We start from the raw sequence: 24989 nt of genomic DNA, 5'->3' as shown, positions 1-24989 counted from the left end.
TTTCTTGGCTTACGGCTCCTACAGGTAGTGGCTCTTACTGTTAGCTTAATGTTTTTAGAACAACCTATAACCAATATATTTTGTGAGCACAGAAGGATTTTATTTACCTCTGAGCATTCTGGCCATGTTTTTTGCTTTCTCTTTCATGTACTTATCTTCCTCTTTCTACAGAATCATATTTCCTCTAATAATTTGGACCATTCGTTTTTCCTAATGGCAAAGTTCTCTTGTGGGCGCGGGTCTGACATGGCGGCTCTTAGGATGGGCAGACGTGCCATCAGCCAAACATCTCTCTCTACTCTTTACGATGAAGGCAGGAACTCTCAGAGGTGTTAGCCCCCCTCTGCAGAAGGACACCCGCTTAAAGACAGGGGTGACCTGACCAAAAACGGCATTTTCTTCATCTTATAGTTTAAATGTCCATCTGACCCTTATTGTGAATTCAAGCAAGTAGATGTTCTAAAGGGTCAACTGCAGACCAACAGTAAATGGGTTGATTTCTGCTGATTTTCTGTCCTTGGGGAAAAGTAAATGCATGCATGACCCAGCCGTAGTATTGTTTTGTGGAAAGAATAGCGTTTCTTCTGACTAGCTTTCGCATACAACAGCTGTTCAGTGAATATATTTTATGAGGCAAGCAAGCCATTATGCATAATAATAAAATTCCAGAACAGTTTAAACAGGCTCTCCACTTGCCAGTGGGTGGATCAAACCAAGATATAATGTGTAACATTTGTTACAAGCACATTTTCATACCCAATGTGGTTATGAGGATGAGAGGAAGAAGAAGCATATGTTTTGTTCCTCATAAGTGATAAGTTTCACTGGTTTGGACTTAATAAAAAGCTTCTTGAGTTTCAATAGTAAAATTACTATCTATCCATACAAAATACACTTATGCAGGAATAAAATAGCTCCAAAGTAAATAAAGACTTGCATCTTCTCTGGGCAGAATGTCAGAGACCTGAAATTTTATAAACTAATGCAACCCGTAAAATTAATTTAAAAATTATAATTTCTAGGGCGCCTGGGTGGCTCAGTTGGTTAAGTGACTGCCTTCAGCTCAAGTCATGATCCTGGAGTCCCAAGATCGAGTCCCGCATCTGGCTCCCTGCTCAGCAGGGAGTCTGCTTCTCCCTCTGACCCTTTTCCCTCTCGTGCTCTCTATCTCTCATTCTCTCTCTCTCAAATAAATAAATAAAATCTTTTTTAAAAAATTATAATTTCTAAAATCACAGCTCAATCTTCACACAGGGACCCAGTCGTGGATACCAAGGTAGATACACAATGTGTCACTTATCATCCATCTTTGTAATTTCTCATAATAGAGAAACTCTGTATTTTAAAAGATGATGACTTTGTTTTTTATTAATCAAAATTCAGGGGTGCCTGGGTGGCTCAGTCAGTTAAGTGTCTGCCTTCGGCTCAGGTCATGATCCCGGGGTCCTGGGATTGAGCCCCGCATCAGGCTCCCTGCTCAGCGGGAAGTCTGCTTCTCCCTCTCCCACTCCCCCTGCTTGTGTTCCCTCTCTTGCTCGCTCTCTCTCTCTCTCTCTCTCTCTCTCTGTCAAATAAATAAATAAAATCTTTAAAAAAAATTCAATGGTTAATTTTTGGTCAGTCAGCAGTTTAGGTTTCCCTTTATATAAAATACATGAAAGGATTTTATGACTCAATGACTATCAAGTAGTGTTGTTTCCTGTGCTGCAAGGCTGTTAAAACTACCTCCATCATATGGATGTGAATATTTAGGTACTTTCATAGCAACACCTTGCAGGGAAATCACTCAGGAAATGTTCTGTACCATAGATACACAGGCATGCCATTCATAAACATGCTTCCTAATTTATATCTTCCCACCTTCCTTCTCTGCCTTCAGAACCCCACCCAGAATTTTCCTAACCCCATTTCCTGCCCTAACTGTGCTCTGGCCTTTCAGAACACACCAGGCATTCTGATGTTTCCATAACTTTGTACTTATTCTTCTATTCTACCTGCCCTTCTTCTTCTGTCTGCTCAGTTGATCTGCCGTTTAGTCAGGGCTGAGCTCCTATCAATGATTTCGGGAAGCTTCCCCAACGCCCTTCTTCCCCCAGTGAACTAACCAGTTCCCCCAATGTTCCCACAGCTAACTGAGCACACCCCTAGCCTGGCTCCTACCCGTTGGTTATTTTTAAAAACTGATGTATAATTGACATCTAACATCATATTGTTTCAGGTGTATAACATAATGATTTGATATTTGCATGTATTACAAAATGATCACTATCATCAGTCTAGTTAACATCCATCACTACACATAGTCACAAAATTCTTTTTTTCCTGTGATGAGAATTTTAAGATTTACTCGCTTAGCAATTTTCAACTATGCAGCACAGTATTATTAACTATAGTCGCCATGCCATTACATCACTTGACTTCTTTATTTTGTAACTGGAAGTTTGTACCTTTTGGCCCCCTTTACCCATTTTGCCCCACCCACCTCGACCTCTGGCAACCACTGATCTGTTCTTTGTACCTGTGAGCTGGTTTTTTTGTTGTTGGTTTTGTTGTTCCACATATAAGTGAGATCGTACGGTATTAGTCTTTGTCTGACTTATTTTACTTTGCATAATACAACTTGAGGTCCATGCATGTTGTTGCACATGGCAAGATTTCATTATTTTTTATGGTTAAATAATATTCCATTACATATATACGTGTGTGTGTGTGTGTGTATGTGTGTGTGTGTGTACACACACACAGAATCACAATGGACACTTAGGTTGTTTCCATATCTTGGCTATTGTATATATCTTTTCAAGTTAGTGAGTGCTTTTGTATTCTTTGGATAAATATCCAGAAATGGAATTGCTGGATGACGCAGTAATCTTATTTTTAACTTTTTAAGGAACGTCCGTACTGTTTTCCACAGTGGCTGCGCCAGCTTGCATTCCCACCACGAGGGCACGAGGGGTCCTTTTTCTCTGCATCCTCTCCAACACCTGTTACCTCTTGTCTTCTGGATGAGAGCCATTCTAACAGGTGTGAGGTGATAGCTCATTGTGGTTTTGATTTGCACCATTGCCTCTTGATTTATCTGTCTATGTATCTGCCTCCCCCATACCTTGAAAGCTCTTTAGGGGGGAAAGACCATATCGCGGTACCTGACTTATAGTTGGCGCTCAGTGTTTGCTGAATCGGTGAACCATGAGCTAGACTTCGTTCCGTGTGTGGATACCAGTGTGCGGATACCCGCCTTCCCCAGGGCAGGGCAGCCCTCTGCCCCTGTCCTGGCCCCAGCAGCCTCCTGTTCTCTTCTGCCTTCAATCTGACCCACTCCTACCCAGTTCAACTCAGTCTCCAAAGTAGTAACCATTCTAAACTTCAGATCTGACCACCTCTCCATCCTTGCCTATAGAATAAAGGACCAGCCCTTTAAAGTGGCAAAGTCATCCCTCCATAATCCCATGCTTTACCTCGTCTCTGCCACTTCCCTTTCTCCACTTCATCTTCCCAAAAGATCCAAGTGCCAATTTAGTGGCTTCACATCCACAAAACACCACCCCCTGCCTCCACGCTGCAATCCCACTATTGCCGGTGATCGAGTAGAGTTTTCTCTCCCCTTCCCACCTTTTTCCCAGACAACTCCTCATCGTCCTTTAAAATTCAGTTCCCAAGTGATCTCGTTACCTGAGGCCTCGTGAGGGCTCCTCACCTGGGCTCAGGGCACCCCTTTCTTACAGGACCACAGCAACATAGGGTGGAAAGCCACAGTTCTGGACTAGACTGGAAGCACCTAAGGCCAGAGGCTCTTGCCTTGTGTCTGTACCTCTGGGGTCCGGCTTAGAGCCTGTACCATAGTCATTGGGAAATACCTCATGAGCAAAATTGTCCGGAGGCTCCATAGTGCAGACTATGCCTTGTCTTTCTTTGACTTGGGAAGGACCGTAAGTAAATTAGGCACAGGCAGGGACGGAGTGAACTGTACATTCCCATAGCTAGAAGCCAGAATAATGCCAACTAGTTTACTGTGGCAGCTATTTATTCTTTAAAAAGTATAGCCTTTTTCTTTCATCCCAGGAGTGCTCGCGATCACTTGTTTAAACTGGGTGATAGAATAAAAAATACAGAAAGAGTAATTTTGAAATATCAACAAATTCACCTAACTAATGTGCCATGACAATAGGCAATTGGTAAGAGTAGCACTATTGTATGTAAGTAAGAAAATAGCGTGAAACTCAATAAAAAGATAGATTTTCAGGTTATTAAATGGAGGACTGGACAGAAAAGGAAATGAGATGTGTAAGCTTGTGGTAACACAGTATTGGGCTCCATATAACTTGGATAAAATCTGATTTAGAGTTGGTATGTTTCCATAATGCTGACCTCTCTGCTTCAAAATCAGATGTAGTGGTTTGAGTTAAAAGCGAGTGTTTTGTTTGTTTTGTTTTGTTTCCCCCTCAACTCTGGGCTTGACTGTTTTATCAGTAATTTAAAAATAAAAAAGAAACGCATCCTTTCGAAGAGCTTCACAGTAGTTTATCCCTAAACCAGTGTGCTGGCCACACTCGTTTATTTCCTTCCCTTCCTCGAGTGTCCCCGCTCCCTCCTCACAGATCTGTTGATCATCCTGCGTTACCTGGACCTGAGCCCCCTGCAGGATCTGCCTCTCTCTTGAGGGTACTTCTAGAATACTCTTTAGGGTGTCCACGTGTGCTCGTAGAATCCCCTCTGCCCACCCACAATGATGTCCAGGGTTTGTGAAGCCATCTGAGTAGAGTCTCACTTCTGCCTCTGCATCCAGGACCCCCAGGAGCCATAAACCATCTAAATGCCCAAGTGGCCCAGCACCTCATAGGTCCTACCCCAGTGGGGCCCCACGAAGGGAGAACATATCTCTCTTTAACTGGCCTACACCTTAACACCTGTCCTCAAAGCAGCACGGCTCATGCCCAGCGACAGATAGGTCCATCCTTATCTGGGGAAGCAGCCCCTTCCGTTCCCACCCAGGAGGCTATCTACATGGGCTTTGCTCTATCTAGCCCAGGAGGTTGGGCTGGGTAGGGAGACTCCCAACACCCGGTTCCATTTCCACCACCACAGCCCAAGGATAAAAGTATAAAGCTTCCTTCCCTGCTTCCTTATCTTGCAGCTCCCAGATAACATCAAACCTAAAGATGAGGCCTTCCGCCCAGCCCTACCCACACCCAATTCCAGGCGTGCAATTTCTAAGAATGTCTGGAGCTTTGAGTCCAAGGTGTCCAGGGAATCCCTAGGTCTTCGTCGTTAGAGGCTGCCATTATTGAGTTTTATATCCTGGAGGATCCCGGGATTCCTGGCAGGAATCTGCCTGAGCCACTGAGAGGAGGCTTGTAAGTGCTGACTCATAGGAGAGAAAGAGACACATCAGGGATGATTCAAGAACCTCAGGATTGCATCACCATGTTCGAGGCTCTGGCCAGTCCAGCCAGCAAGATGTAAGAGACTGTAAAATAGGGTGCTGTATTTAAAAAAAGAAAAGTTTAGACAAATTTGCCTCCCCAATGTTTACTCTTTTCTGTAAATATTAAAGGGCCAAACTCCCACCGAGGTCCTGGTCAGACCTACCTGTCCTTGCCTCATCCCTTCCTATGTGCAGTCAGCATTGGTTGAGGGCCCCCTGGGTGTCTGGCACTGTTGAAGGAGCTGAAGACCGAGCAGTGAGCCAAAATCTACATTCCAGAAAGGGGGGTGAGGGGAATAAATAAATGAGAATATTAGACTCTCTCAGCGCTATGAGGTAAGCAAGCGAGAAGACTAGATGCAGAGTGAATAGGAGTTTTCAAAAACTTTCTTGCGGCAAATTGCAGTTGTATACAAAAGGAGAACAAATAGTCAAACTGTATGTGTCTACTACCCAGCTTCCATGTTCTCAACCCAAGGCCCCCTCATCTACCCCACCGTTCTCCCCATCCCACCATGGATTATGTAGAAGCAAATCCCTGGCGTCGTATGGTTTCCTTATACATGTCTTGGTGTAAATCTTGGAAAGAAAGGGAATGCCCACTCAGATAGGGTGATCAAGGCAGGTGTCTCGAAGGGGTGACCTGGGAGAAGAGATGTGTGGACAGCGAAGGGAGCGACAGACATGGAGCCAGCAAATGCGAACATCCTGACATAGTTGAGGATCTGCGAAAGGGCCAGGTGTCCACCCTGGAGGGAGTGAGGGCCAGAGGAGACCCAATCCTACAATAGCCTGAAGTTCCTAGAAAGAGGGAAAATTCTTACAACGAAACATATATCATGCTTACCGCATGCCGGAAATTCCTATGCTAACTCATGTTATTTTTCCCACTAACACCATGAAGTCATGACCACCATTAATATCCCCCTTTTACTAAAACTGAAGAAGCCTGGGTGCAGAAAGCATGTCAGTCTGTTTCGGCGGCTCTAATGAAAGACCACAGCCTGGGCAGCTTATAGACAATGGAAATTTCTTTCTCACAGCTCTGGCGGCTGGGAAGTCCAAGAGCAAGGGACCAGCCTGGCCAGGATCTGTTGAGAGCCCTCTTCCCGGTTCACAGCACCTTCACACCACGTCCTCACATGGTGGGAGGGGCTGAGGAGATCTACAGGGCCTCCATTTGAAGGCACTAATCCCATTCATGAGGGCTCCACCCTCGTGACTTAAGGGCATCCCTGAAGCCCGTCCCCCTAATTCCATCTTCTTTGGGGGTTAAGATGTCAATATATGAAGCAGGAGGAGAGGGGCACAAACATCTGGACTGTAGCAGAAAGGTGCTGCTAGTTACCAGCTAGTTACTAGCAGCCTCAAAATTAGAGCCCAAGCAATCTGGGTCCAGAATTCCACCTGAAATCCTTTCAGGTAGAATGGCTTATCTCTTATCAGGCACATTTCTGTGCAACTCGGAGGAAGTATAAGTGCAAAGACTCAGAGCTGCCCCTTTCAGGTCTCTTTGGACCCACCACCCCTCTCAGGAGCCCCCACCCCAGACTACCACCCTTTCCAGGTCTGGATACTGCTCCTTAGTGAGCTCATCTTCTCCTGCTTCCCTTCCCTCTCCACCAAAGTCTCTTCCCCTCTTTAAAGCCCCATGAGGGTAGGGAACAGGTCAATCAATCATCACACTGTTTCCCCTCATACTGTGCCCACAAGACAGTGGGTACTGAATCAATGTTTGTGGGCTGAAGACAATGAGTGGAAGGAAGTGATGTTTGCACCGTAGCAGGTAATGATAATGTCCCACCAGGTCCCCTGGAATTGCTCTTTTCTGTGAGTTGCCTTTACCCCTTTGGGGGGCTTTCAACTACCAGCACCTGCAGTTCTTCTTCCATCCTTCAGGCCCCCAGTATACACTTTACCCCAAGAGCAAAGAGCCAACAGTGCCAGGATTTGATTTCCAACCCTTCCTTGACCCTAGGGGCTGTCTGTCAACCGGGAGCATCAAGTGCCAAGGGAGAGCATCCAACTTCCTTGCCTTGGGGTGGGACAGCTCTGAAGCCTTAGTCACACTCCATAGCCCCTACAGGATCAGAATCCTTCCCCTCCCCACCCTGGTTCTGGGGGACGGAACCTCAGACATTAGATCATTTCTTTAAAAATTTCTCTGTTAGGGGCGCCTGGGTGGCTCAGTTAAGTGGCTGCCTTCAGCTCAGGTCATGATCCCAGGGTGATCCCAGGTTCCCAGGTTCCCAGGTTCCACATCGGGCTCCCTGTTCAGTGGGGAGCCTGCTTCGCCCTCTCTCTCTGCTGCTCCCCCTGCTTGTGCTCTCTCTTACATAAATAAATAAAATCTTAAAAAAATAAAATAAAAATTTCTCTGTTAGCAAATATGGTTGGATAGTAGAGCATTATTAGGAAGTTACTATACTTACAGTTCTGTCAAAAAATAAAAATAAAATCAAGTTTATTTTAAAACTATAGGGAATCGATGTGATTTGACATTGATGAACCAAAGATATTTTAGGATGTGGTAGTGCATGTGTCATCCCCACAAACCTCAGGCACTCCAGCTGGAGACTTCTGATGGGCAGAGGGTTGTATGGTCAGCATCTAACACTTCACCATCTCTGCAGGGAAGTGGGCAGAGAGTGAGTGGCAGAGCTGGGCTTGATATTGAAACTCACAAAACTGATTTCTAACTGTTATGTTTGTATCACAGAACAATCATGAGACCTAAGGGGAATGCCTAGTAGGATAAAACCCACATCAAATAGGCTGTTGAGATAAACATGGCCAACCTTCCAACATGTGTCTACTGGTATTTTCTTGACCTTTTAAGAGAAGACTTGAGGGTAATAGGTGCAAGCACTGAGAGTGTTCCAAGGGACCAAGAGACACATGTGTCACATCTACAGTATAAGAAAAGCAAGGACCTAATGCATGTAAATGAACTCGGACAGCCTTATTTGCTGCCCTGTGTCCAGACAGTCCCATGGGAGTGAACTGTGATGAATGCATTTATCAACATCCTCATTTAAAAACAAATGGCACCACAGTTTCAGGGTTCTAAATTGAATAAAATCAAAGAATACAGTTAAAATATCAAAATAGGGAATACAGTTGCCTGCATCCACATTTATTCCCAAAGGGAGAAGATATTTGTAAAGGTGAGTCCTAATTCAGATATACTGATGAGTTCAAAATCCTCATGCATAATATGAGCTGTAAGAATGATAGCTAGTGTGTATTAAGAATGTGATATATGCCAAATACTGTTCTAAAACTCTTGTACGTATTAGCTCATTTCATCCTCATCATAACTCTGTGGACGGTACCATCTTTACACCCATTTTACCTATGAAACAATGAGACCTGATTTACTTAAGCTCGCAAGCCAACACAGTCTGGTTTGAGAGCCGATGCCCTCCTCCGGTAAAAACTATTTTTAAAAAATTATTCTGTTATGTTATTCTCTAACACTGCAGTGAGGCAGGGGACTATCTTAAGAAATTAGTTTTTCCATAAGAAGTTTTTAGACTATCTGTGAATTCTAGAACTATAGCTCGATTCCATTTCGAGGTAACTCGAGCACTCTGCACACGCTTGCTTTGGGAGTGTCCACGTTTATAAACAAGCCTGCACTGGAATTCAGCCTGACTTTTGAGTTGGTCTGTGGAAAATGCAAGTATGTAATACAATCAGACTTCATTTGGGCCATTCTTTAGCTGCTTAGGTACATTAGGAGTGAAAGATCTGAAGCCATAAACTTGGCAGTGACTTCAAAATATCCAGTTGGTCCTGGAATGTCAACATGCTCATTATGTACATTTATTGCTCTTCGCTGTCCAAATCTACCCTGAGTCTCCAATCAAGAAGAAGGACTGATAGGAACACTGCTAATATGACGTGACTGGGGACAATACAGAGTGACATGACCCGAGGTGATGAAGGGAACACTTATGTATGGTTCCCCGACCATCCCCTCCCCATCCTTGCCACACATCCCGATGCATATTACATCCCTGCCTTGGCAGTCACAGACAGAAAAGCCCAAAGATATTTACGAAGCTGCATCCATCAACAACATCAATGGTCCACCCGAAATGCTGTCAGCATGCAGACTGACTCGTCCCCACTGTCCATATGTGCTACGCCCCCTTGCCTTCGGTTCTAGCTGTGTTTCCCGGGGCCAGCAGGGCATGGCCCCAGAGCCCCCACGCCTTTCCCAAAGACCTAGGGATGTGGGGCTGGAAAGAAGAGAGTCGTCGAGTTCGCGTTTGTCCCATTAAGAGGGAAAGGCAGCAAAGGGAGGAATCTAGGACCAGGACAGAGAGGAAGGAAACATTAAAAATCAACAAAATCTGTACATTTGTGGTTGCTTCGGCAACCTTCCAGAACAGTGCAAGGATACCCGTTCCTGGCCCCATAACACAAAGCCTAAAGTAGCCACTTTGTTTCATATTCAGAACCATAGTTTATCCTTCATATATGCCTGAATTTACAGCAAATACATGGGACTATAGCTGAACAATATGCTCATGTCCTAAGCATACGGAATTCTCCAGTACACCACTGTCTCCAGAGAGTAATTCCGTAATTTCCTATTTGAATTTTTTATTGACCTAGATGTTAGGGAAATGTCCTGCAACTTCTGAAAATATTTTCTCTCCTTTAAAGAGGAATCACTGTCTCTCTCCTTCAGAAAACATTCTGCATGTACCGATTTAAATCTTGCACCCAAAACTCATGGGCCAAAGTGGCATATTCAACACGAACACCAAACGGCACATGATTTCATTTTTCTTTGAGATTGAGAAGCTTATTTTGAGATCTCTCTGAACCTGGGGTATTTCATTGTGATTTTAACTTGTATGGCATAACAGAAGGGTAAACATAGCAGCTGGTACATGAGCTGAGATGGTGTGTCAGTAGGCAGGGTCTGTCCGGGCGGTTTGGAGAAGGTATTCTCAAAGATCTTGTCACTTCAGGAGTGGGGGGAAAAAAAAAGGTACACAGTACAAACTCTTTCACCTAAGGTAGTCAACCCCCGAACAGGGAGAGTTTTCACTTACCATCCACCACTATTTGCCTCATCTACACTAAAAAAATAGAAAACCGAGAACACGGCCAACCTGAATTTTAAATCCCATGGTGGTAATCTGGGATAAGACAGGGTTTCTTTGAGGCTGATGAATGAGAATTTTTTTTCTCCTTAAAAAGAAAATCATTCCTGTCTTTTAGGAGAGAGATAAAGGCAAAAGACACATAAAGTAATGAGCTTACAATGGATTTTCACTTCTTAAAAAAAAATGCGCTAGGTCAATGGGATTTTTCTGTAGAACTAGTTACGTGAAATTTGGTTATAGGTGAATAAAGAAAACAGAGAGATAAGGATATCACATAATGAAAAAAGAATTTTTAAATTCCTGTCCCTTTTGAGGTTTCCCCTGACAATTAGTATTCCCATCTTCATCAGATGATATAAAACTCTAGGCAAATTTCCAAAGGAAGTAAGCAATAAGATATGTTTTGAGGGAAAGAAAGAGTGAAGGAGCAAAAGAAAGAAAGAAGAGAGACTACGGGAATTGAGAAAGTAAAGAAGAAAGTAGAAGAAGAGCTTCTGGGACCTGAATTAAGTATGGCATTAATTTTTTTCCCACCAAGTCTTTGTCTTGGCAGGCTTTTGCTAAAATGCAGGAATTTCATGGATGTGGGAACTGGTGATGGAAAATGCATTATTATACACAACAATCGTTGTACTTGAGAGGAACTATATGGGAAAAAATAACACCCTAGAATAAATACAAATGAAATTCGTGTATCAAAACCAATACTGTGAAAATAGTTTAAATGTTTCTTGAATTTATATCTAGTCATTAACCTAAATGCAGATTTTAGTTCAAGCTACACTTCTGCCTCATGGTCAGAAGGCCTGAAAACCCGTGGTGTGGAAAATTGGCAGGATAAAGAATATTGAATTGGTCTCCATGGAAAAACAGGTTTTGGCAGCTATAACCTCCTCCTTGAATGGGTCCCCCCACCCAAGTCAAATTCTCCTCCTTATTTCACTCTTGTCCCAGGAAAGAGACCAAGGGAAGACCACATATTAGTTCAGCAGCAAGCAGATAGGTGTCAACTTGGCCAATCACCAAAGGCCCTTCCTCATTGGCCTTGAATCCCATGGTTGGTGTGAGCCGCCCCCCCCCCCCCAAGTCCCAACCCTAGACTCCCCCTCTGAGATCACAGAGGCTGGAGGTTTCCATTTCTCTGACTTTGGTTTCCTTCTTCCTTGGAGAAGAAAGTGGGGTGAGGCACCTGCCTTCCGCCATGACCCTGCCTTACACCATGATGCAATTCACAAATGAAACTGGTCAATTCATTGGCAGAAATCCTTAACATTTTCTCCCCCCCCACACTCCTACTCCCAACCTATTTGCATCCACATCCGGTCTGCTCACCTCAGGGAAAAGAGACGTTTCCCCAGAGTTTTATTTAGGCTAGAGGACAGAATCCAGGGACCTCTCCAAAATCGTTCATCCACCTGGCAAGACTCTAATGGCCCCCCACAACTCGGGGGCCCACCTCGCTCTCACCTGGGGCTCCACGAAGCAGCCCAGGGTTGGTGGAGCTTATTTTCTTCCCAGTCTCATGTCCAGCTTCCCCAAGGCCCACGGCTTGTTCAGCAGGCTCCCTCCAGTGGGTTTGGGGACGTTTGCATGAGCCAGTTGGAGGGAGCACATCCTTCCCCCACATGAATGTTGTTATTAGTGTGCTGTGCCTGTGCCTCTCTTGGTGGTTTCACCCTGATCTTTTCTCTCTTTGCAGCTGGTTAATAATCCACTAGCAAGTCAGGCTGCCGCAACAGGAGTCATGGGCTCTGTAGCCAGCTCACAGGCCTTTGGCAATGCTCTCTCCAGTCTTCAGGGGGTCACGGGTCAACTAGTTACTAATGCACAAGGACAGGTGAGTGGGAGATGGGAACAAGAGTGAATTTTTATGGCAGATTGAACTCGGAAAGGAAATGAATTTCTTTTGCATGACAGTGATATGTAACCGCATCCATTTGAGACAAATAAATAATGTTTACTAGCAATGTCAAGAATAGGAGAAGGGTTAGGAGGTGTTTCTCTCTTTTAGAAGCAAGATTTTTTTTTTCCTTCCCCTGGAATGGCTAAGTTTTACTTTGTTTTTATTTCTGTACAATGGCTTGTGTTCTGACCTTAACTGAAGGAAATACTTTTCACGACAGGGCATTCTTTTTCTTTTCTTTTCTTTTCTTTTTAAAGGTTAATTTTAAAAATAAGATTTCAGTTCTGTTCTTTGATTTATTCATTCTTTATAAACTTGGACAATGGGGGAAACTGGAAAGTTTCCTTCCCTAATTGCTCTAAGATTTCTACAGTAGCCCTAAGCAAGCCAATTTCTCAATGTGTGGGGACTTGATGGGAGGGACCAGGGCAGTCTTGAGAGAGCAGAAAAGGGAATGGGTGAGGGCCTCTTGCTGATTCTCCTGGAAGCTCAGCTGGTTCTGGTATGTCTGCAGGTTTACTTCAGTCAGCCGGGGCCAGCAAACCTTCCTCATGTCACTGGCAGCGTGCCCGTTCCCTTACATCCCTCATGTGCCCGCGTCATGGTCCCCAGGACACTGATAGAGTTTCAGATGAGGGGGGCTCCCCCTTTAAGACCCCAGTAAACCTAAAAGCTGCATGAAAAGCAAACCAGAATTAAAGCTGAGGGTATCAGAAGTGCCCTCCATTCAAAGGCTTGACATTGATCCTCAGTGGCTAGGGCACCTCGACCTCAAGTGTGGCCATTTCTGAGGATGAAGCACAAGGCAGAAGGAGCTTGCACCCCCTCCAGGATTTTCCCTCCCAGGCTTACTTACTCAGCAGTGAGTTTACGGATCCCTGCTTGGCCTGCTCTGTGGAGAACAGGAATTGCGACGTCTTGAACCCTGTTTTTATTTTACATAAGGAGTAAAAAGAGATGCATTATAAGCTAAACCGTCTCAATCTACGTCCCGGGGAAAAAAAGCTGACCTTGTTATATTTCCTGGGTGGGTGCAGGATTGTCCCGTCAGAACCCCGAGGGCTGAACGATGGAGCTTGTCAAAGAGCAGCCCCAGGTAATGAATCATCTTATCACAGGTGCACACCACACATATTAAAGGAGGGTTGTATGAACACCATGCCCTCCACAGTCACCTCTCAATGTCGGCTTTAACCCTTGTTCCAATCCCTTTTCATCAAAGGATCATTTTATGCAGCCAGCTCTAAATGGAGGCTCTCAAAAGCCTATTAAGATTTCTGGAGCGATGGGGTTTTTGGCATGAAGGAAAAGTTGGTTATAATATCTATAACTCATACTCAGATCGGGTCGGTCCTAGAAGCTGCCTCCCAGAGTTCTGCCCAAAATAGAACAACCCAATTCATTCCAGCCGGCAGCTGGCCCTTGAGATGTAAATTTTAAGAGTTCAAGATAGAAAGCATATCCGCTGATGTGTATTTCCCCCTGATTTTTCTGGTTCCAGTGTCCAAGGAAAATGTACCACTCTGCCCCACCACTTGAGAGTTTGTGATGGAGAAAATGCTTTATTGCTGAGAAGGAATTATTAGGAGTTTATTCTTCCAGTGATTTAATGGCAGATCATCTTGCCAGTTACAAATCCATCCCCTTCTCAGGGGCTAGAGTTAAGCCTTTATGCTCTGTTTGGCCTTTGCCAGCCCCACCCCCCAGGGATAGCTCTCCCGGCCCATGAGTACCTACAGGAAAATGAGTTTCCGATTAAAAGCTTGATTGACACTCTGCATATATTGAATAAGAGTTGATTTTAATTTTAAAATTCTTTTGTTTTAGAAACTGTGCTATGATAGTTGATTTGATAAGGTACACAAACCTCCTAAAGTGAAAAAAAAATTATATCGCAGAGGAATCGATATTGCCCACTCGTGAAGTCTTGTCTCAGAGTTCTAGAAACATGCCCAATGGCATCAGGTACTCCTCCTAGTGCTGGGAAAGACTGAGGTACTGACATTTCCAAGGTCGATGAATTGGCCACGTTCCTGTAGCATTGTGTATGTGTGTTGAGGGGGTGTTTTAAATCTTTATAATATAAACACAATCATCTTCCCAGAAAAAAGTGCATGGCCTTGTACCTCTTGGCACAAAGATACTTGTGTGAACCTTATGAAGTGGCCAGATTACACCAAAAAGAAGGGCAAAAATTATTTGGGGTGTGTGTGTGTGTGTGTGTGTGTGTTCCTTAGGCTTGTATTAATGTGGTACAAAAAATAAACCTACTTTGGAATCAGGTTAATATAATTAGCTTTGCTCAAAAACCCATGTAAAATTACTTTATCCAGCCCATTTTCAATTCCTTAAAAAATCTCCACAGAGCTTTCCCAGAAAAGGTACAAAGAGAAAACTCTTAATATATTTATAGATCTTCCATTTGAGTTCTTGACATAAACTATTTTTTTACATTTGAAAGTCTGCCCAGAAGTCATAACATTAAGATCTACACCTAGGTTTGGAAAGCATGTTTTACTCTGCTGATACTTTGGGGAAGTCAGGCTGCAGCGGAGGCACTGGTGGGTGTCCCCTGATTCTTGCTCCCCACTGCTAAGATTCTCTCTCTTGCCTACTTGGAAACCAAGATGGTTTTACCCAGGAAAAGAGCTCTGACTAAATTCAGACCTGCCTGGGATAGGGTTCAAGCTCTACGTGTTTCTAATTTTGTTCTGTTTTTGTTTTTTAAAGATTTTATTTATTCATTTGACACAGAGAGAGAGGGATCACAAGCAGGGGGAGTGGGAGAGGGAGAAGCAGGCTCCCCGCTGAGCAGGGAGCCCGATGCGGGGCTCGATCCCAGGACCCCGGGATCATGACCTGAGCTGAAGGCAGATGCTTAACAACTGAGTCACTCAGGCACCCCTCTAATTTTAGACCTTGGGGCAATCAATGACTTAATCTTCCTAAACCGGAGCCTCATCCTCAAAGTTTAAGGTAACCTCTGTGAGGAGCCAGTGGCTCATGGTCTCCAGGCAAAGGGCTCTAGGTCTTCCTACACAGTGAGACAGATGCCCACCCCACATGGGGAGGGAGACATGCCCCAACCTCAACAGGAAGAAAGTCCCCCCTGATCTGGGACTTGCAGTTTTGTTTACTTGTCTTGGAATCTGATTGTTTCCATTTGCAGGATTTCAGTAAATTTATTTTTTTATTTTTTTGTTTTTATTTTTTTTAAGATTTTATTTATTTATTTGAGAGAGAGAATGAGAGATAGAGAGCACAAGAGGGAAGAGGGTCAGAGGGAGAAGCAGACTCCCTGCTGAGCAGGGAGCCCGATGTGGGACTGGATCCTGGGACTCCAGGATCATGACCTGAGCCGAAGGCAGTTGCTTAACCAACTGAGCCACCCAGGCGCCCAGGATTTCAGTAAATTTAAAGGGATGGGAAATCTCCATATATTTAAGGCCTTTCTTTTCTGACCAGTTCAGTCATTCTTTTACCTTTCTGCATCTGCCATTCATTTGCAGTTAATTCAAAAGCCACACTATTCGGAAGAGTGATGTGTTTTCGTAGAAATACTATATTCTAAAGTCACAAAGCACATATCTTACCCCAGGACTGTTAAAGTTTTTAAAAATGATATCATACCCAACTTCACTCTGAGGTGGCAAGATAACAAGTGTCCTCTTAGTAATTTGTGATCATGAAATTTATAATGATTATCACAGTGCTGAGAAAAACATTGTAATTCCCCTTGCTTACCAAATCAGGAACATGATCGTAGGAGTGTGGAAGCCAGACAAAGGAATAAGCACTAGCTCAACACGTGTTTGAATCCCAACTAGCTCTGTGACCTCAAGCAAATGACTTGAGCCCTCTGAGTTTCAGTTTCACTATGAAATAAGGATAAATAAAATCTGAGTCCCTAGATTATGAAGATTAAGTGAGGTAAGGTGTGTAAAAAGCCCACCATCGCGCCTGAGTGTATAGTTAGAGACTCACTAGTAATAAGCGGCTGCAAAAATCATCATCATCATCATCATGGTTTAGAGTTTTGTGTAGCATTTCTGGAAACCTGTCTTTGGTTTGGATGTATAGCAAGAGGCAGCACAGCATACAGGCAAAAAGAATGGGCTCTGGAACCAGGCAGCCATTCATCAGCTGTGAGAACTCTGGCAATTGACTTACCTCTCTTGTGCCTTAATTTCCTCAGCTGAAAAATGGGGATAAGGGGCGCCTGCATGGCTACATCGGTTAAGTGTCTACCTTTGTCTCAGGTCATGATCCTAGGGTCCTGGGATGGAGTCCATGTCAGGCTCCTTGCTCAGAGAGGAGTCTGCTTCTCCCTCTGCTCCTGCCCCAACTCATGCCCTCTCTCTCTCTCTCTCTCTCTCTCAAATAAATAAATCAATAATCTTAAAAGAGAAAAATAGGGATAAAAAGGGAACCAGATTCTAGGATTAAAGAGCTCAGCACGGAGTCAGGCACACAGTCATCATTCAATAGTGCTATAGCACTCCGTATATGCCGTTATTAGTAATTAAGATGCTATGTGTTTTCAGTTCACACTGTGCACACAAACCCACTGTGTGTGTGAGGAGTTTGAGAATTTTAGGGAAATCTTATCCTTACCCTGGATAGTACAGTAGGGGTGTGTGTGTGTGTGTGTGTTCTTAACACTCCTTCAGTGGGTATGCTCAGGGTTTGGCAAGTAGATTTACCATCGATTTGTTCAGCTATAGAACTGGATTCCCTATTGCTCCTGGCAATATCTCCTTATTGGCATTATTGCAGAAAAGTAAAAGCAAATGAAATTTCATTTTATCCTGGGGCTAAGGAAAGCATTTTACATTTTAACTGAAGCTCACAATGTTTCCTGATGAAATTAGTTCTCCACCGCTGTGAAATTTTCTTAAAGTGGCAACAAGTCAAACCAAAGTCCTTCCCTCCCATCCTTAAAGAGCCAGTCAAATAAAAAAAAAAATCAACTGAACAACATTACTTTTTTTTATTTTTTTTAAGATTTTTATTTATTTATTTGAGAGAGAGAGAACATAAGCAGGGGGAGTTGGAGAGGGAGAAGCGGGCTTCCCACCCGGCAGGGAGCCCAATGCGGGGCTCGATCCCAGGACCCTCAGATCATGACCTGAGCCGAAGGCAGATGCTTAACCGACTGAGCCACCAAGGCGCCCCTATGTTTTTTAATGTATAAAAAGCTGAAAAAATAAAAAGACTTATTCAATTCATTACCCAAGAATACACACAGCACTGTATGAATAAACTGTGGCTAAGCAGAGCTGCTTTGGCAAGACAGAAGGATTTGCAGGAAGTAGAAGGTGCCTTCTAAAAGGACCACGGGCCAAATAAATAAATAAATAAATAAAAGGCCCACAGGCCACGATCAAAGAAAAGCAATCTGCTGATACTAATAGTAGCCTATGCATTGTAGCTTAGAAAGGACACCCTCAACTGTGCAAAACCATGGATGGTGAGTCGCCTCTATTCATAGCAACCCTGGGCTGGAGAAGGGCAGGTGCCAAGGCAGGAACACCACCAGCCCCGCGTTTGTACACATCAACTGGAAGACCATCCTAATACCATAACTTTTGAATATGTGAAAAATACATGTCTTAGAATTGAAGAAACACGATGCTTACATTGGGATATTCCTATGAATTAGAACAATCAAAAGCTAAATAGCATTTCTAGAAAGCAGTAGAGCTGCTTAGGTCGTGGGCTTCGAAGGAAACAGGTCTGTTTGGCACACATTTCTAGCTATGTGGCCTTGGAGAAGTTACAGAACTGGGCCCCTGTTTCCTCATCAGTAAAGGAGTGGTAAGACATCTCACATACTTTTTGGTGAGGTTAAACATGAGAGTAGCAGACAATGTGCTCAGCACAGTGCCTGATATGTCTTAAGTATTTAATAAATTATATTAATTTATCAATAAATTCATGTTATAGTTATTCTTTTTTAAATGAAAAGCCAGCAATTGACCCTGAACTATGGGTTGCTAAAGTAATTCAACACATAATTTAAATAGAAAGATGAAAATCTTTTAGAGAAAATCACTGCAAGATGAACGAAGATGAAGTTATAATAAATGCAAATCTCAGCCAGAGAATTGAGATATAATACATTTATTCAGTAAGTATCCGTTGAACCTCTCTGTGGGTTTTATTAGATCTGCATAGGAGAACAAATAAAGCCATAGCTGCCCACATTTGTAAAACTAATTTCAAACCCTGTACAAAGGAGATAAAGTGTGTAACTCTGACAGTGTGACTAGAGCAAATGAGGTGCACTAGACACATCCAGCTAAATCAGTGGATCAGGAATTTAGGGAGTTTCACACATACTATTTTATTTTTTGAAAGATCTTGTTTATTTATTTATTTATTTATTTGAGAGAGAGAGAGAGAGAGCAAGCACGGGGTGGAGGAGGCAGGGGCAGAGGAAGAAGACAGGTAGACTCCCCACTGAGCAGGGAGCCCGAGGCGAGGCTCCATCCCAGGACCCCAAGATCATGACCTGAGCAGGAGGCAGACGCTTAACCAACCGAGGCACCCAAGTGCTTCTTATTTTACTTTTTATAATGAAACACATTAAATGTATAAAAAAGTAAATATAATTTTTTACAGGGGTGCCTGGGTGGCTCAGTCAATTAAGCATCTGACTCTTAATTTTGGCTCAGGTTCAAGCCCCAAGTTGAGCTGCGTGTTGGGCATGGAGCCTACTTAATATAAAATAATAATATAAGCTTCAGTTCTCTTGCTCATTTTTAAAAGAAATAAAACATTACTGATACAGCTGAGGCCTTGACACCTTCTCCCGTAGCCCCCTCACCCCCAAGGTGAGAGATACTATGTAACATTGGTAATTCCTTTCAGGCAAATTTTGCATCTTTACTAAAAATGGTATCTTTTTAAAAAGCTACAAAATCATATGTACAGAATACCATTTTTAATACAAAAATAGAGCATATTGCTTAGACATGTTGCATAACTAAGAATCAAACATGTTTTGTTGAAAATTCAGAGTAGGTGTCTAAAGATTCAGAGTTGGTGTCTGTATATTTTTCCCCAAATATGAACAGAACAATCTATTTAGATAATGGTTTTGGCCATGTTTTCTAAACCAAAACTCAAAAAACAGTCTGACAAAAGATTTTCTTTTCTCATTTGCAAATATTGTATGAAGTCTTAAAAAGGTGTAAAAATTCAATCACATGCAGTGGAATACATATCAAATATGCATCATTTTTTTTGAGAGGGTGAGAGAACACGCACGAGCGAGGTCAGGGGCAGAGGGAGAGAGAGAATCCCAAGGAGGCTCCACACCCAGGGCAAGCCGGTCAGGGGGCTCCAGAGGTCCTGAGATCCTGATCCGAGCCTAAACTAAGAGTCGGAGCCTCAACCGACTGAGCCACCAGGCGCCCCTTAATCGCGTTTTTTAACACTTTTAAAATCAGCTCTTTCCAGAGACTGGGAAATAAATGTTCATGGGGTTAGTAATATTATAAGAATTTTACCCTGGCTTCATCTGAGTAATAAAGATGAGACAATAACAACAATAAACAACCTCAATCTTTCTACTAACATATCAAATTTCCCCTTTGAGCCCGATTGAGAGCTTTATTTCCTCATTTCAGGAGAGGCCATTGCATTAAAGCCCCGTTTCCCTACGTGTGCGCCTTGGAAATGAACGAGGCCCCCGGGGCGGTGCGCAAACAAGGGTTCCTGGGCGGGAGGCTGGGAGGCGCTGGTTCCGCCGCGGATGAGTTCCAACTGGGGCCAGGCACCTGGGCCCTGACGCGCCACAGACCCCCTTTAACTTTTCTGACCCCGCTTTCCCCAAAACTTCCTGTCCACCCCACATTTCGCAGAATCGACCTCGGTAGAGCACGCTTTGGGAAATGCTGCGGGGAGTCGTTCACGATCGTTCCTATCCACGTTTTCGATTGCGAGATAATGATGTCAATCCCAAAGGAGCCCCCTCCCGGGATTTGCGCGCTGTGATTTTGAGGGCGCGCACATCTGGGAGCACGTTTGCGGGGAGCGCCGTTCTGACCCCGGGGCTGCACCTCTTTAGAGCGCGCAGGGCCAACCCCAAGCCCCGCTGGGACGCGCTGCCCCGAGCCCCGGGTCAGGGCCGGCGTGGAGGGGAGCCTGCTGGTGGAGTGACCCCGGGCCTGGCCCTCGGGTCCTGGGTCCTCGCCCTTCTGAGGAGTGGGGCGCCCTTGATGGTAAACGGCTCTAATGAGCCCTGATGGCCCTGGGCTCCGCAGTGATTTCGCAGGAGATGGATTTGATGGGAGGCCTTGCCTCGGCAGACGCTCAGCTGCTGACACGCGGGACGTAATGGGGTCTCCGAGCCGGTCAACGCCAGCAGCAGAAGCACGCCCTGTCCCTCATCCCGACAGCCAACGGTTCAGCCCACACCTTGGCTGCCCGGCCAGAGGTCGCCCCTCCCTCCCCACCCCGTGGCTCCTCCTTACCTCCCCCATTTCTGAAATGAGAGGGTTAATCCCATTAATGCCAACAGCCCAAAGAGCTGGCCAACTTGAGCTAGAAATAAAGCACCCTCTGAAATCTTTCTTCCTACGCTCCACCCCTCAGTGCAACCTGTCGTGCGCAATTAAAGGAGTGACCAGAAATACACAATTTAAAAAAAAAAAAATCTCGTTTTAGGAGATTTACCCCGCAGATCGAGCCAGAGAGAACCAAGGTCTCTCCTATCTAAAGCAGAACTTTGGATTGTGGTGCTGTTACACTTGTTTTTTGTTTTTTTGTTTTTTTGTTTTGTTTTTTAATCTCTGACCACTGCATTTTTTTTTTTTTTTTTAATTCTTCATCTATGAGTATTTCGTTTTCCTGGGAATAGGGAAATGTGTTCTTGCGTAGGCTCCTGCATGGAGACTGGACACATCCTTTCTGGGTAAATAGCAAAGGGGCCAATTAACTAATGAAGCAACCTAATTAACAGCTGTAATTCCAAACAGGTAATAAGTTACAAGGCACTATTCACAGACAGCTCCCCCAGAACTGATCCAACTTCTCACATCTTTGACTAGCAGAGCTCACATTCCAGTTAGTACACCCTGACTGCAAAATAGTATCACTAACCCATGCTCATGTAGCTCATTTCAGTGGCAAAGTTCTAGAACCATGTTTTTAGAAGAGCACTAGGTTCAGGCAAAGTGATTTCTACAAAAGAATAATGGAATTAATGCTACCTCCCAGGCAGTGAGCCTTCACCATGGGGCTGGTATCATCTGTGATCCTCCCAGAGGACCTGATCGTTGTTTGATTACCCCAGCTGTGCACAAGAGCAGCCTCTTGGGATGACACCTTTAGGGACTGGCAGAACTGATATCTGAGCCCAAAGTCCATACGCATCCTCCCGTACCACCCTCACTTTCTTGGGTTTAAAGACCTAGGTTCATTTCCTGGATGCTCCATTAGACAGGTCACAGACTCTGGAAACTTCCTCACTCCATCTGCAAATGGGAACTGTAATTCTCGCCCTATCAACCTCAAAGACTTCTCTTGAAGATATATAAATGCACACACTTGAAAACTATAAAAGGCTGTAAACCTTGCCAAAATAAATATATTATTTTAATCAATATTCTCACCATTTTTATTTTTATTTATCTCACCATCTTATTTATCAAAGGAACCAGAGAAGGAGGTTCAAGGAAATCTCTAAAGCAATGAGATAATCTTGAAAAAAATGACCTCAGGTCTCCACTTTATCTTGCCAGGAAAAATCAGACTCAAGGCATCAGGGTCTGGGGGACTGTGGGTCCCCTGCCTTCCAGCCAGGCATCCTAGCCAGGCGGGAAGGGTACGTTGTGTGTGCTTGATATGAGCACTCACCAAAGTGAGCCTTTCAGAGTTAATAGGAAACTCTTATCTCAGTGAATCTTGGGTTGGGATTTTTTGTAGTATCACACAGCAAAATGATTTTGGAATTGAGGAAGCTCCCAGAATGGCAAGGCACTATACATTTCTATATCCTTCCCTTTGGAAGCTGCCCCTCTAAGGAAGTAAGCCCTTCCAAGAAAAAGAGAAATATCTAATACTGTATTCTGAGTCTAAGAAACCAGTGATAGTAAGTTATACCATCAATTTAAGAAAAACTTTTTTCAGAATGGAAGAAAATACTACCACATTAAACAGATAAATCAACTGTTAGGGCAACCTGATTTCACAAGTATTAAAAATAGAAAAAATACGGGAGTCTTATGATTGAGGAAGTGTGTTATTTATTTGATAAACAGCCTTAACCAAATCCAGTACACAAAAGACCGTACTCCGGGCTGTTGATGATGACTCTCTTTTCAGTAATTAGGTTTTAGTAAAAACTCAAGGATGGAAGAGGAAACTACTTATGTCTCAGTTTTCCCAACTTGATTTGGGTCTGAAGGCCTGGAAAGAGAGGAAGTACTGAATTCTGACTTAGCATCCCTAGATCAACACCAGTTTTTTCAGCAAACAACTTTTTTAATTTTATTTTATTATGTTATGTTTGTCACCATACAGTACATCATTAGGTTTTTTTGTTGTTATGTTAATCACCATATATTACATCATTAGTTTTTGGTGCAGTGTTCCATGATTCATTGTTTGTTCATAACACCCAGTTCTCCACGCAGAACGTGCCCTCCTCAATACCCATCACCAGGCTAACCCATCCCCCTACCCCCCTCCCCTCTAGAACCCTCAGTTTGTTTTTCAGAGTCCATAGTCTCTCATGGTTCGTCTCTCCCTCCGATACCCCCCCTTCATTTTTCTGTTCCTTCTCCTAATGTCCTCCATGTATTCTTTATGTTCCACAAATAAGTGAAACCATATGGTAATTGACTTTCTCTGCTTCATTTATTTCACTTAGCATAATCTCCTCCAGTTCCATCCCCATCTATGCAAATGGTGGGTATTCATCCTTCCTGATGGCTGAGTAATATTCCATTGTATATATGAACTACATCTTCTTTATCCATTCGCCTGTTGAAGAGCATCTTGGCTCTTCCCATAGTTTGGCTATTGTAGACATCACTGCTATGAACATTGGGATGCATATGGCCCTTCTTTTCACTACATCTGTGTCTTTGGGGTAAATACCCAGTAGTGCAATTTCAGCGAACAATTTTTATGGTTAAGCAGAACATTCCTAAAGAGGGGAAAACATGAAATTCACATACGAGATGCATTCAAACTCCAAATAAATGTTCACTGGGCCGTTTACTATGCCATACGCCCAATGACGCACCCAACTTCCTTGTTGGCCCATCAGTTGTTGACATGACGCATTCTTCTTAAAGACGTGGGCAACATGTCCTCAACTCACAGGCCAATAAGAGAGAAATGAGAACTAGATCAGAAATAGGTAGGAATGGAAAAGTCACGACTCAGAACAGTGGGAGGAGCCAGGTTCAAGTTCAAATGTACAGAAGTAGGCCTTTGCAGGATCCAGTTGAATTTAATGCATTCGCATAGAATGTTGCTCCAAATTGAGAATCATCTCATCAACTAACCTTTTCCATCTTGCAAAAGTAATAATATACAGTAGATCCTGAGATGTCATAAGATGGGGGCATTCAGGGCAACAGCAAAGTCGAGATGTGATACAGCTTTATACTTAGAAGTGAATGGCATTAATCATGCATCACCCCGGTACACAAAGAAAACACATTACACACTCCCTAGCTCTGATGCTAATTGATAGATATTCACAAGAACACGGTGTCTCAGAGTACAGAGGCAGACAGTACCAAGGTCCACATGGTCCCCTGGAAGCCACCCCCAGTAAAGAACACAGGCTCCCGAGTTAGACACCATCCCCAAGCAGCTCTGCGACCCCAGGCAAGGCAGCTAGTCTAACTCAGCTGCAGTCTTCTCTCCCGTGCACTGACAACAGTCTCTTTCTCTCTGGGTTGTTAGAGGGAGTAGTACTAACAATAATAAAATTCCTAAATTCCTGCCATCTATTGAGCAATTTCTTTTCTTTTTTTTTTCTGAAGATTTTATTATTTATTTGAGAGAGAGACAGTGAGAGAGCACAAGCGGGCAGAGGGACAGAGGAGGAGAGAGAAAGTCTCCCTGCAGGGCAGGGAGCCTAAAGTGGGGCTCAATCCCAGGATCCTGGGATCATGACCTAAGCTGAAGGCAGACAGACGCTCAACTGACTGAGCCACCCAGGGGCCACTATTGAGCACTTTCTACATACCAAAGAGTGCTTAACATTCAATATATTCTATTATTTCATTTCATCTTTACCACAATCATGGAGTATGGCTTATCCCTATTGTACGGATTAACAAACTGCCAAGATCACCCAGCTGGAAATGGCAGAATCCAAACTCAGTCTTGTCCGCTATCAGAGATCGCTCTTAATCGCTGTGCTCTGATAAGAATTTAAAAACTTTTTGTATTATTCACTGATGTATCCCAAGAGGCTAGAATGACATCTGACCCACAGTAAGCATAAACACAGTAATAAAATCTGTGGAGTGAATAAATAGAGCATTCATATAAGCTAATCCGCTAT

The 24989-nt window shown here is 43.7% G+C and overlaps 1 protein-coding gene across 2 annotated transcripts in view; it reads left to right on the top strand.

Annotated features, from left to right (window-relative positions):
- The window catches only part of POU6F2 (POU class 6 homeobox 2), a 494308-nt gene that overhangs the window by 428869 nt on the left and 40450 nt on the right, over positions 1 to 24989 (top strand). For both annotated transcript variants that reach the window (XM_035723420.1, XM_027575065.1), the window contains exon 6: positions 12251 to 12388. In XM_035723420.1, coding sequence (XP_035579313.1) covers positions 12251 to 12388 — 138 coding nt within the window. The remainder of the gene's footprint in view (positions 1 to 12250; positions 12389 to 24989) is intronic.

Source organism: Zalophus californianus, chromosome 12 (assembly GCF_009762305.2).
Source record: "Zalophus californianus isolate mZalCal1 chromosome 12, mZalCal1.pri.v2, whole genome shotgun sequence".
NCBI lineage: Eukaryota > Metazoa > Chordata > Mammalia > Carnivora > Otariidae > Zalophus > Zalophus californianus.
Note: the sequence above shows the minus strand (reverse complement) of the source record. Positions and strands in the feature narration are given on the sequence as shown.